The sequence below is a fragment of the Crocodylus siamensis genome, chromosome 2, assembly GCF_052110815.1.
Source record: "Crocodylus siamensis isolate JL-2025a chromosome 2, ASM5211081v1, whole genome shotgun sequence".
NCBI classification, from domain to species: domain Eukaryota; kingdom Metazoa; phylum Chordata; order Crocodylia; family Crocodylidae; genus Crocodylus; species Crocodylus siamensis.
The window spans coordinates 199,195,416-199,209,752 of NC_143396.1; the positions used below are offsets into that span (position 1 = coordinate 199,195,416).

Genomic DNA, 14,337 nt, shown 5'->3' on the forward strand with positions numbered 1-14,337 from the left:
GGAGGACAAGTTCCTCTTGTTTATTCCCCAAGCTCCTGGCATTTGTGTACAGGCAGGCAAGTGACCCTATGGGTGTCCTTGCCTTGCCTACAGCTCGCTCCAGGGCTGGGGTAGGGGTGGGCTCCCTTAAGTGCCTTGGCCTGCTGGCTTTTCAAGGGTTGCTCAGTGGGCCAGCAGTGACAATAGTTCTCCCATCCCCCGGTGGGCTTAGTTTTAATTCCCTGGATTGTTTTTGACAAAAAATCATTTAAATGAAAATTCCCACTGTTTCCCTAAATTCTACTTGGGAACTTAAATAACATTTTAAGAAAAAGATTGCTGTAAAATCAGCTTGGTTTCTTTTGTACAACTAAATTTAGGAATTCAGAGTGTCCCTGTTCCAGTGACTACAAATATAATTAGATAACTTTTTTTTGGACTGAAAAGATCCATAGGTGCCTACACTTGGATATCTATGTGGGTATAGAGGTAGTTTAGTTTGATCACTTGTGCACCTAGTTCTTGCATAAGCTCCACTTCACATGATCCAGTTTGGTGCCTCTAGGTGACCTGGTATATTAGACTGCTCCAAGCACCTTAACTCTCAGAAACACCATTAAATTCATATCTAAATATCAAGAGAGTCCACATGTTGCACAATAGCCTAGTGATTACTTATCCAGGAATTGGAAGACCAGGGTCATAGACCATCTTTACCCATGAGGAGATTTGAAACCACATCTTACACTTCCCAAGACAATGCCTTAAATATTATGGAACATAGAATACATATAATTGGTATATCTAAAAATTATAAAAGAAATAAGTAATAAAATAATAATAACATAAATATATAGGTAAATTTATGGGAATGCCCTCCACTCCTGTTAAAACTAGGCCACAAGGCAGCCAACTATGCAAGAGTCATTAGACCAGAAAGAAAGCAAGAGGAGAAAGAGTTAGCAAGAGGAAATTCACTTCCGTAGCTTAAAGATTATGGACATGCACAGACCCCTGGATACACAGCATCCTGGGTTCTCATCTCTACTGCTAGGGTTATTTTGGAGTTTGAAACACTAACTGTCTTATATAAAGTACTTAAGTCCTGGCAACAAACAAGAAGGAACATGCTTCCGTAGCTGAGAGGTTATAGAACTCCCTTGAAATGGATGGGTCTAGGTTTTTTTGGCATTGAGTAATATTGGTTAAGTTAAATGCCTTTTAAATATGATAGATGGATTAAATAGACAGGTCTGAAGAACTTGAGGAATATCAGGAAAAGCGTGGGTCCCTTGCTGAATGGGGGAGGCAGCCTAATGACAGAGGATGTGAAAAAGGCTGAAGTACTCAATGCCTTTCTTACCCCAGTCTTCACAGGCAATGTCAGCTTCCAGACTACTGCACCTGGCAGCACAGTTTGGGGAGAAAGACCCAAGCTGACAGTGGCAAAAGAACAGATTAGGGACTGCTTAGGAAAGCTGGATGTGTACAAGTTCTTGGGGTCAGACACAATGTACCCAAGGGTGCTGAGGGAGTTGGCCAATGTGATTGTTATTTTTGAAAACCTGTGGTGATTGATAGAGGTCCCAGACAAAAGGGCAAATATAGTGCCCATCTTTAAGAAAGGGAAGAAGGAGGATTTGGGAAACTATGGTCTGGTCAGCCTCATCTCAGTCCCTGGAAAAATCATGGAAGTGAAGAAGGAACATCTTGAGAACTGTAGACTAGTTGGCTTCATCTCAGCCCCTGGAAAAATCATGGAGCAAGTCCTCAAGGAGTCCAATTCTAAATGCTTGGAGAAGGAGGTGATTAGTAATAGTCAGCATGGATTCACCAAGGGCAAGTCATACTGGACCAACCTGATTGCGTTCTATGATGAGGTGACTGGTTCGGTGGATGCAGGGAGATCAGGTGATCTGACATACCTTGATTTTAGCAAGGCTTTTGGTACGGTCTCCCACAACATTAACATAAGCAAGTAATAGGATGGAGGTAGGCTGTTCTTACTGATGGCAGATAACAGGACAAGGAGCAATAATCTTAAGTTGCATGAAGGGAAGTTTAGGTTAGATATTATGAAAAACCTTCACACAGGAGGGTAGTAAAGCATTGGAACAGGCTACCCAGAAGTTGTGGATTCTGTATTCTTAGAGGTTTTTAGGACCCAGGTAGACAAAGCTTTGTTGAGGATGATATAGCTGGGGATGGTCCTGCTTTGAGCAGCAGGTTGGACTAGATGATCTCCTGAGGTCCCTTCAAACCCTAATTTTCTGTGATTCTATGATTCTAACTACCAAAAAGAACTAAGAAGAGATGTCTGCCTTTGTGTCTATGAAATATACTGCTAAGAGTAAACACTAACCTTGTATACCTGCATAAATTTAACTGGGGTGCGGAATCGGCAGATGTGCAGCTATCTTGGACCAACCGACTGCATATTCGTTAAGTAGCTGAGAATGCTGATGCTCCTTTCTGTTCAAATGCAGTAAGATGCTATTCCAGGGATATAACAACTTATGTGGAGCATCCTGACATGATATCAAAGTTAAAAGGGTACAAGGGTTAGTAATTCTGAACTATATTGGTTTTGTTTCTCAAAGCAGAAGATGCAACCATTTTAAAATCCATTACAGAGCTCTTTCTTTAGAAAAGAAGTTTTTTATTTGGATACATGCCTTTGTTAAGACATAGAATTCTGCTAATAGCTTATATTTAAATTCCTAAATAAACCTGCTGTTCACATTTAATTGCATATAGGGATACAATTTTTGTTTTATGGAGGAGAGAGAGGAGAATCTTTCCCCATTTACAAGGATGTTTCAATGTAAGAATGAAACAACAAGAACAATTTATGAGTCAGTCTTGACTCTCAGATAACTACTTAGTCTTAGGTATTTTTTTTTCCCCTTTACTACTTCTGTTAAAGTAATTGCATAAAATTGAATATGGAAAATGATGATGTCTAAAGTTATTTATAGGCAGTAACTTTTGTGACATTGCCTCTATTAACAACTACTTTTTCCACAGATTGTTGTGTAGATTGTTGTAATTCTGCTGATATAGCCTGATGTTACTCTTCATTACTCTTTTGCCTTTGTCCTTTCCTACAGGCTTACCCTGAGTTTGTCCTGACCTACCTAGAGGAACTAAATGTAAGAGAGGAGGTGACCCAGACAGAAAACCACATTAACCATGGGGCCTGGTCTACAGCTCATCAGGGAGCAGACAGTAGCTCAGCAGAAGAGGTCACTGTACGAAGCCAGAGGCAGGTCAGAGACAGTCCTTTCCAAAACATTTGGAAAATTGGGAAGTTAACCTACATCATTCACATTTATTAGTTTAAATAAATAAATAAATAATTTGCTTTTTTTAATGCACTCAGAGGTTTCCAAAATATGAGGCAAATAATATACATTTACATTTGCATGGTTTTGGTGAGTAAAGATCTTTTTTCACAGATGTTTGAGCCTCCTTTCTTGTTCCATTGTGACGTACTTTTAAATGTAATATTATTTATGTTAAAAGACTTCTTGAAGTAAAAATAAACAAACAAAAATCGTAACTTGTTCAGATTTGGGTTTCTTGATAAATCTTGACATAGCTATTTAGATTTTTGACATTTTCTGCTGATCAGCAGCCTTTCTTGAAAAATTAGACACACATTATTCTAATTAACAATATATAAATTACATGTCTATACTTCATACATACTTCTTAGGTTCTGCAAAAAAATGTCAGCAACCCCAATCAGAAACAACTTTCGGGACCTTTGGACACCCATTTAATGCCTGCAGGTCCCCTAGGGGAGTCTATGCAGCTGACAGTGGCACTGGTGAGGAAACTAGAAGAGAAACATCCTAAGGCCTCAGCTCAAAGGTAAGCCACTGACAGAACTGATATTTATTGTTCAATGACATTAGATGTTTTCCTTCAGTTTCATGTAAGATTGATTTCCTGGATATTATTGAAATATCTCAGAAGCCCTCTGGCTGGTAAGCTAACATGGATTTTTGACCAAAATTAATGAAAAGGGGTGACATTTATGTGCATTTTTTTAAGATTGATGTGTATGCTAAGTTTGATAGTAATTGGGGGATTTACTTTTAAGTTCTACATCTAAACATAACATAACACAAAGTAATAGGACTTTCACTGACATTATGTTGACTTGGTTTGTACCACTAGGCTTAAGCCTGAATAGTAAATGTTTTACTCTAAACTTGAAAGACAAATTGAGCTGGAGCATTGCATGGCACACTGGTATACTCCCAGACCAGGAATTTATTTCAGTTAAAACTAGAAGTAAGGTAGTTAGGCATTTGAAGTTACAAGAAGGGAAAGAATAGCCCTGATTTCAAGGCTCTGTAATTAACTGAAAAAAAATGGGTTTTTTTTATTACATTGATATTTGCTACGCTATTTGTCTTTTTGGGCTGCTATTTTGGTAACTGTAGAGCAAAGCATTAAATAAAATGGGCTTTTCATTTAGAAGAAACAGCTCCTAAACATTTACAGTTTTTTTCCCCAACAATACTTCAGCACTGAATTTTAGCACAGCTATGATTTGTTTAACTTGCACAAGACTCAAAGGGGCAGTGATGTGTGCAACAATAGATCCCTTAGAAATTTTACAAATCAATCAACTGTAATAATAAAAGCACACAGATTTTTCCATGTATTGCCGTATTTGGACCAACTTAGCTACCATAAACGTCTTCTTTTCCTGGGATTATTTTCCTTAGATGACTTGCCATTGGCTAGACTGGTCCCTCATTCTGCAAATTCCACTGTTTCCAGTAATTCTGAAATGTAATGTATTGGATTAATTCTGATACCCCCTCATAATCCTATACTCTGATGCTACAAAAATACTAAAAGAGCATATGGTATTATTTGGCTTGCTATTACTTTAAGCCGTTCATGTTTTTGGTAGGTAATTATAGGCAACCAGATAAATCATATTCATCAATCTATCTTTACAGCTCTTTGCCTTAAAGGAAGTTAACTTTATTTGTTTTAATGCATTCATACTTATATTTATTCATATGTAATCCAAGTTTTAAAGTAAATTTTTGTAAATTTTTAATTAGCGTTTCCCAGATAAACTGTAAGAGCTCTAAACAGCTCTTAAAGGCTATTCAGACTCCTTCAAAAAGATTTATTTTGAAATGCAAATTAAAGCCTAATATAACATAATTTACTCATCTTGTGTTTAAAGTAAGGTCTGAATTTAATGCATGCTGTTAAAATATTACCATACAGCTTGGTAAATGATATATTAAAGTATCTGCGGCTTGTTTGAAGCACAATGGGCCAAGTGAAACAAAACATTCTTAACTGTTCTTTCCTGCTTTTGTGCTAAACACAACTTTCTTGTAAAAGAGCACCTCTAAGAAAACATTGGCATTGATTAAAAAAGTATCAAAATCAAGATCGCGCCTTAAGCACATAATTATTTTAATGCCTCTGGTTAAGTCCAATGGGATTTATGCATGTTAAAGTGTCTATAAAACTGGGATCTTAAGCAGTAAAAAAGTAAAACATGTACTAATACTTTTAAATTTGTAACATAATTTTGTATCCAATAACATTCTGAAGTAAAAGGTCTGCTTTCTTCTGCAAGTAGCAAGTGCAAGTATTATTTGAAACACTGTTTAGGTCATCTTCCTCATCAAATATACTATATGCTCTATATTTTCTTCCTCTCCTTCTTTGGTTTTAACTTGTGCTAGAACATTATTGCATGCTAATGAAGAACTGACACATTCTACTTAGTTATCATTTGCAAAATGGTTTGAGCATCCTTTCAGAGGAAATGCGCTGTATAAATGTAAGATGCTATTTTATTTGGTGTGCATACCTTTTGTGTTTGGGAAAACTATACATTACCTGTGTAACTCCAGTGAATTCTCTTTAAGAAAAGTGAGGGAAATGTTGCCATTTGGGGGAAAAAATAAATTTGCATGAAATTTTTATAGATTGTTAGTATAAGTCTTTCTACTGTATGCCAGGTCAAAAGACTTTAGTCAGGCAAGTCTTCCATGGAATAGTTCTAGCAATTTAAATTAGTGGTGGCTGAGATTAAGCACTGTCTTTCAAAAGCTGATGCTGAGTAGAAGCTTTTGAGTCCTGTCTAAGTGGTGAGCCACTTCACCCAACCTGTATTTGTGCTTTGTCAGCAATTGGTTTTCTGACAAAAGTCAGCTATGTGCTATTGAGGAAAATAATAAACTCTGTTATGTTTATTAATATAACATCCTTTCAAAATCATAATTGCATTAGGGGTATCACCACTACATTTTCCAGCCACATTCAGCCCGATCTAAAGATACGAAGATATAACTGTGAGTGCAGCCCGTGAGTGCAGTTTCTACATGAAGGAACATCCATAATATAAGAGGAGGCTTTCATCAGTGCAGGTAGAGAAATTAGTACAGTGCCAGTCATGATTATTCCTTAATCACATCCCTGGTGAAGACTTGCTTTCAGCTTCCTCCTCTGCAGCTGGTCATGAGCACCCCTCCACCTAGTATAGCATTCAGGGGGGAAAAAATCTTTCCTGGTCCCAGAAAGGCAATTAGTGCTATGTTCACATCAGGCAAAAGGCTTGGTCTATCTTTGGATGGAAGAACTGAGCCCTTTCCCCTCCTTTTTCTTCCAACTCCTGATAGTTCCATTACTTTTACCTCTGACTAGCCCTGACAAAAAGACACCTTCATTTTGAGGTTCTAGGGATTACATTAATGAGAATCTGCCCCATTAACAACAATACAATCAGAGAAAAGTAGGAAAAGAGATGGTTGCATACAAAATTAACTTTCTCTTTGGCAGTTTATTCTTAAGACTATTGTTAAGAAAGATGAAAATAAAAAGGGCTCGAGAACCAAACTGAACAGAAGTCACGGCTAAAACCTGACAGCAATCCTTTATCCATGTGCTTTACTTGGCTAATATGACTCTAAATAGCAAACAGTGGTCTTTCTTTGATAAAATATAGCGGGAAAAATTTCTCATAATGAGACTGATTTGGTAAAAATATTGTAAATTTTTCTTTTTAAAATCTTCAGTTCACATTCTTTCCCTGATCCACAACTGCACTGACGAATTATTCTAGACTTCAGTTGTAATTACAGGTATTACTTTTTTCATAGCTGTGCTTTCTGAAGCCATAAAATAGTGGAAGAGAACAAAAGAATCTGTACATAAGCTGTGATCCAGCAAAGCATGTAAACATGTGAGTAGTCCCATTGAAGTCAAGTGCAGCTAGTCATACTTTTAAAGATAAGCATAGGCTTTATTATCTCTGGACCAAAGTCTTACTGAATCATGGTCTAGGTCTAAAAATGCACAGAAAAGAGCATGAAATTGTGTATTTCTGAGTGCTCTGCTCCACCTGGGCAGTGAGAAATGTGCTCAAAGTTAAAATACATGCTGTCTTGGATCTGGGTCAGAGTGCACAGTGCTTTGTAGGTCTTGGTCCTAAAAGAGGTACAAGCTTCCGATAGGTTTTTTTGTTGTTTGTTTGGGGCTTTTTTACTGAGGTTGATGTTCAGGTTCATTGTTTTTAGGAGGTTTATTAGCCTAGGAAAAATTACTGAAGGAAACATTTTCCCACTCCCATCAATTATAAAGCTATAAATCTGTAGTATTGTTTATAATGGTTAATCAAATGTTTGAGTTTGATGGTTCAAAAGCTGTTCATTCATGGTAAATCCCAAGTGGTTGAAATGTAGATAAAAGCTATGATACATCTTTATTATGTAGAATATGATTACTGCATGATGGCAGATGAAAAGGCATTAAAGAAAATGAAACTTCAGTTTAGTTTTTTTATTTTTGTGAAATGAAGATTTTTTTTAAAGTTATTTTCATCCGGTCTGCTTTAAACACAATCATAAATTATGGGGTTTTTGCATTTAAAAAAAATCTTATATTTGTTCATTTTTAACTGTTCCTCTTTAAGTTTACTCATGAAAAATCCATCTGTCCCTTTATGGGAAAACCTCTTTTCACTGAAATGCAAGACAATTCTTCATGATGTATCTGCCATGTAAATGTTCTAAAGGTTAAAGCTTTGAATTGGTGACAAATTAGCTTTCATTACATGCTTTAGTAGCATCCTGACAAAATTATTCTGGTAGCTGTATCAGCTAGATATCCAAATTCAGTTTTCTGCTTCTCAGATGAAATAGTTCATCCTGCTAAACATGGTAGGAAGCTATCATAAATGTTACATGCCTATTTTCTGAAAGCATTAGGACATTTGTTTACATTAGTTTATCAAATTGAGCAGTTTACCTTTATTTAAATTGAATGGGGGTTGTGTGGGGAGGACTGTAGCAACCGACAAAGCATGGTGACCCAGCTTGTCACCCAATGACCTGTGAGAAGGAAATAATGAACTGTGAGTAGCTGTCATCTTAACTGTTTCTGACAGTTTGGCTATGGGCACATCTGTGTTAGTTGCATGGAAAGGCCTTTGTTGTTTTCCCACTAGTGACTTTGCAGACCGCTGTGGGGTTTGCTAGCTGCCCTGCTCTTACACTTCCCCTCCTCTTTTAGTAGGGTGAGCAGCTGTCACTGATGGGGCTGACATTTCTTTTAATGATTTAGTTGGCATTTATATAATTAAAAACCAAAAATCAAATGAAAATATTAGAATCTTGGGTTCTCATAAATGGATTTACTGCCTATTTTATAAGAACTTGCTCTAAGATCTTTATAAAAATTACATCTTTCTAACTTATGTTTTTGCCTTTTCTACATAATCCACTGCATTATTTTTTCCTTACTGTTTGTTGGCGGTCTTCATCCTTAATATCATGCCCTACTTAATGATTTTCAAGTCACTTAAAAACAAATGTTAATACAAATATTTTAGATGATCAAAAATATCCTTTTACTTGTACTTACAGTAAATTTAGCGTGATTTTCCTGCATAAAAATAATACTATTATGTTTGGTCTTATTCAGTCTGAAAGGAAACAGATGTTTCTGCGCCTAGATTGACCAAAATATCCAAGCTTTTTTGGCGCACAGTATTGCCAAAAGAAAGTAAATCTTGGGTAATTTAGCCCTTAATGCTATTAGCATGTTCATCGAGGAGACTGCTTTAAATATGCCTATTTGCATAACAGAGTTTCTAACAGCTAATTTGCAAAAGGCGGTTGTTAACAAAAACTTGAGATCATTGCTTATGAAAGATAATGAAATTGATACAATGATTCATAGTGCATCAGAAATCCATTCTAACAATATGTAAATGTACACGTTGAGTCTGCTTTACTGCATTTAACATGTTCTGAATGGACAGTTCCAGTGCATTCCAGGAGGTCAGTTTTTAAAATGCTTCATTAATGCTAGAAATACAGCATGTGTGTGTATATTCCTTTATTACTGCTAAACATTTGCCTCTTGTGGGGATTTTTAAAACTTTTTTATTCATGTTTGTTACCAAATGTTGGTAATTCCAATAAACTAGTTATCAAAGACTTTACTAAGGTTTTTCTGCAGAACATGAAGAAAATGCATGAATAGGAAAAATACTGAGAACTAGATGCATTATTCTTTTGATATAATATTACAATTACATTTTCATAAAGGATGAAAATACCTTAAACTATGTAAAGTCTCTCAGTAAATGGACTCAATATGGGCCCTATACAGGGGAAATGTTTTTTTATACCCTGACCCATGGCAAGGACACAATTTCCTTAAAGGCTCTTATTCTAGCAAGCTGTATGGACTAGAATAGTGGTCACAGACCCTGTCCTACTTTCATGGGATGCTAGGGTCTTTATCTGTACATAATCACAGATCCTAGTGCTCCTCCCTGGCACATTTCCAACATGCCTCTAATGCCATCCTCTGTTCTAGTCTATTTAAAGGTGATACAAAGACCCAAAGACCTGTTATGCAGGCACCCTGTACAACTGCTTCACTGCAGGATGCACAAAGTGAGGAAGGCTATGTAAGTGCCTACTCAAATTAAGTGTTTTTACCCATTTGTCACAAACATATGAAATTAAAAAAGAAAGTAGTTCATTAATTTTAATTGTTGTTATTACTATTGTTTCAATTTCAAAAAGCTCCAGACAAAGCCCCCATCATGCTGGTTCATGTTCTCAGCGTCTATGCAGCCTATGCAAACAAGATAGGAATGATGGGAAACGGATAGAGAAGGAATGTCACTTACCCAAGTTCTCTTAGCAGCTCAGTAGCAGAGCAAGTAGCCTGGGACCAGGTCTATACAGTTCAAGACAGCACCATACAGAGAAACCCTGAAGCAGCTCTGTGTACACAAATTTCAGAACCAGGAGCTGTAATACACCTGGGACAAACAGCAGTGGTACCACATTTGAGGTAATTAGCTCTGCTGAAAAACAAGACTTATTAAGATGATCATAGCCCCATGCTAATGCAGGTATACTGATTCCAGTTCCAGAGCTCATGCATGCATACCTAGCTTAGCACGTCCTTTTTTGGTGACATTAGGTACCATACAAACAAGTTTAGATATCCTAATTCCCAGTCCAGTACACTATTCATTAGACAGTAGTGCTCAGAGGCAAATTAATAAAAACCTCAAATCAAATCCATTTACTGGGATCAAAAGTGCAGGAAATATGTTGATCATCCCAAAGACAAATTTGCAGAATATATTTTCTTCAATATATTAAAGAAGCCATTAATCAGTTCTGCAGGTCTAGTTTGAGTTAATCTTTTTTCTGCAGCTCAAAAACAGTCTCTAAACTGAAAGCAAGTGTTCTGACAAAGAACTGAAATGATGGATTCCTTTTACACTGGTGGCAATTAGGGTTTGTTGAGCAGCAAAGAGCCACTTTTAAACTCATCTGAGTCTTTTATTGACAAAAGTTAATAAGCATATAAAAAGACATAAATATTGGCTGAGGCTATGGCAAGATTTGTTTACATACAGATATGCACATCAGGTCATACAACTTTGTTTAAACTTTGCAAAACCATTGGCCTTTGCATTGATTTATCTTCCAAGCAACTTCATTTTACTAGGTTAGAAGAAAGCTTAGATTATTTTGTAAGAATATTAATACATTTCTTTTTCATGTATAACAAAACAGTAGAGAAAAAGAGTAGTTTCGATACTTCTTTTCAAAAGAGGTTATTATTGCAACTATATACCATACTAATGTTTGTCAGGAAATTGCTTCTGTGACATGTATTAACTCCCTTTTTTATTAATGTAAGAATCTTGGTAATCAACACAGATCTCTGTTTTTCTAGCAGGCCTTTGGACTGAGACTTGATGAAATTCAAATCTTTCCCTAGACAAGTAATTGGACATACGAAGGGACCTACCTTAATTGGAGTGAGATGAAGGGCTTTTCACAGCCTGCTCATGGTACACAGAGCCAATTTCAAGGGCATTTTGCAGTGGCCTCCCCCCTCCTCACTGATTGACTGAGAGACCCTGGCTTTTGCTGCTGATTGACAGAATGGGATGCCCTTCACGTGGTCCTGACTCTTGTCACTGACTGGCAGAGAGGTCCCCATAGGAGAGGAGGGATCGGGGTAGCCGCCATCTTGGCTGCTCCCTTGCATGCCACTCTGCCAGCTGGCACCTTCCCCTTGAGTTTGGGGAGTTTGGGGAGGAATTTGTTCATATACACTAAAAATGGACTGTGACCAGTGAGAGGGGAGGTTTATCTTTTTTTCTAGAGTATGTTAGTAGTTCATTATGACAGGATCTGTCTGTTTAGAATTTAGACATCTGTGATCAGGGAAACGTTGTTGTTGTTTGTCACAGTTTTGGAGTCGCAATAACTCTTTACAGTTTTGGTGATTTGTCTCCCCAAGATGCAAGCACCCAGCTTTGATTCCTGCTCCACAGTACAGCAGCTCTGGTAATTCTATTTAGGCAGCTGAGGGAGTCAAAGGACTATTAATGGGCCATTGAGTTAATGGTCCATTGTTCTTCACTTCACAAGGGCTATTAACAATCATCTATCCTTTTTAATCATAGAATCAATGAGTTGGAAGGGACCTAAACCCATCCTCCCTCAGCTTGCGGCCATTGTTCCTGGTGACTCCAAGGGGGGCCCTGGTGAACAGACTTTCCCCGAGTCCCTGCTGGTGGCCCCTGATAAAGTTGTAGGCAGCCACAAGATCCCCCCTCAGTCTCCTCTTGCGGAGACTGAATAGATTCAGGTCCCTCAGCCTCTCCTCATAGGGCTGGCCATGGAGACCCTCAACCATACGAGTGGCCCTCCTCTGGACCCTCTCCGGGTTCTCCATGTCCTTCTTGAAGTGTGGTGCCCAGAACTGGACACAGTACTCCAGCTGGGGCCTGACCAGCGCTGCATAGAGGGGGAGCAAGACCTCTCTGGACCTGTTAGTGATGCCCCTGTTGATGCAGGACAGGGTGTGGTTGGCTCTGCTTATTGCTTCATCGCATTGGTGACTCATATTCATCCTGGAGTCAGTCCTGACTCCAAGATCCCTCTCTGCCTCTGTGCCACTGAGACAGTCAGCCCCTAACCTATAACCATAATGCTGGTTCCCTCTCCCCAGGTGCAGCACCCTGCACTTGTCCTTGTTGAACCACATCCTGTTCAGATCCACCCACTTCTCCAACCTATTCAGGTCTGCCTGGATGCAGTCCCTGCCTGCCGGTGTATTCACTTTACCCCACAGCTTGGTGTCATCAGCAAACTTGAACAGGGTGCTCTTCACACCCTTGTCCAGGTCGCTAATGAAGATATTGAACAGCACCGGCCCAAGGACCAAGCCCTGGGGGACTCCACTGCCTATACCCTCCCAGGTTGACATCGACCTGTCCACCTAATGGATAGATGATTGTTAAACATCCTGGCCAAGGGATGATACTTTGGTTTGGAGTCACAGGTAAACTGCAAACAGAGAGAGTGACAGCCAGTCAGCCATCATCGTTGTCCAAAAGCAGATCAAAGTCAGTCATCAGGTGACTGATCCTTTAGCAATGACTGGAGACTATCCATCCTGCTATGACTCATTCAAGGCCACCCATGTCCAAGCCAATCAGAGTTTAGGATGAGTATTTTTTGAATCACTTCACATTGAAAAATCAGAGAGAACTATGGTAATACCAGAAGATCAGAAGAACAAATGTGACATTGATTTATATAGCTCAGAGGACAATAATGCTAGTAAATTGAAATTCTTTTTTGTGTAAAATGAGAGAAAAACCATTAGGAGAAGAATCAATAACCATCTACAGGATGATGGAACTATAAGTAAGAATTACGTATTTGGATAAGGAACAAAACACGTCACGTGAGCTTTATTGCTTCTTATGATAAAATTTCAACATTAGTAAGTTAATGAAATGTAGTAAATATTATATTCTTGGACTTTATTGCAGATTTTATCACAATGCTTCATGGAATCCTCCTGTCAAAGTGAATTCAAACTAACTTGGATATAACTGTCCCATGAATTGAAAATTGGCTGGAGAAATGTGAGCGAAGGGTAATGCAAATGTCAAAGGCTGATCAAGAGAAGTCCAAATCTTTGGGATGCTTTAACAGACAATTTGTTTTGCCAGGGTATTTTTATTTTAAATGTCATCAAATTGAGATTGGCTGGATATTTTTTTCCCTATCTCAGTATTAGATCCACACTCTTTGCAAGTTTCTGACTCGAAGTCCTTAGAATCAAACTTCCAAATAAAACATAGCAACCAATGGTTACAGAAGCATAATGCCCAGGTTTGGGGCCCTGGGCAAACCCTGTAGGGGAACTGAGAGGTGGGGGCAAGGATTCCAAAGGCAGGAGTAGGAGGGGAGGCTCAGATGTCATATTCCAGAGCCTGGCAGCCCTAACTGTAAAGTAATGCCTCCTTCTCTCTAATAATTTGTGGCTGTTATTTCTAGTAACTCCCGGTAGTGCCCAGGGGAACAGAGCCTCCCCCAGTTTCCGCTGGTCCCCCCTGGTGAGTTTGTAAATGGTCACCAGATCCTCTCTCAGCCTTTTCTCATGGAGGCTGAATAGATTCAGGCCCTTTAGCCTGACCGGCTGCCTCTTGACCATGCTAGTGGTCCTCCTCTGGACCTGTCGAGGTTAGCCACATCCCTCTTGAAGTGTGGCGCCCAGAACTGGATGCAGTACTCCAACTGTGGCCTGACCAGCACCACATAGTGGGGAAGGATCACCTCCCTGGACCTGCTTGTGATGCATCTGTAGATGCATGACAAGGTGCAGTTAGCCTTACTGACCACTTCCTTGCATTGGCGGCTCATGTTCATCCTGAAGTCATCAATGATTCCAAGATCCCTTTCTGTCACTGTGTTGACTAGAAGGGTGTTCCCCAGCCTGTAGGGGTGTTGCTGGTTCCTTCTCCGT

At 38.7% G+C, this 14,337-nt stretch overlaps 1 protein-coding gene across 1 annotated transcript in view; it reads left to right on the forward strand.

The window, feature by feature from the left end:
* Positions 1 to 14,337, forward strand: part of DCDC1 (doublecortin domain containing 1) — a 500,455-nt gene that overhangs the window by 296,909 nt on the left and 189,209 nt on the right. Inside the window, exons 19-20 of the mRNA XM_090034627.1 lie at positions 3,090 to 3,248; positions 3,698 to 3,855. Of these exons, the coding sequence (XP_089890753.1) occupies positions 3,090 to 3,248; positions 3,698 to 3,855 (317 nt within the window). The remainder of the gene's footprint in view (positions 1 to 3,089; positions 3,249 to 3,697; positions 3,856 to 14,337) is intronic.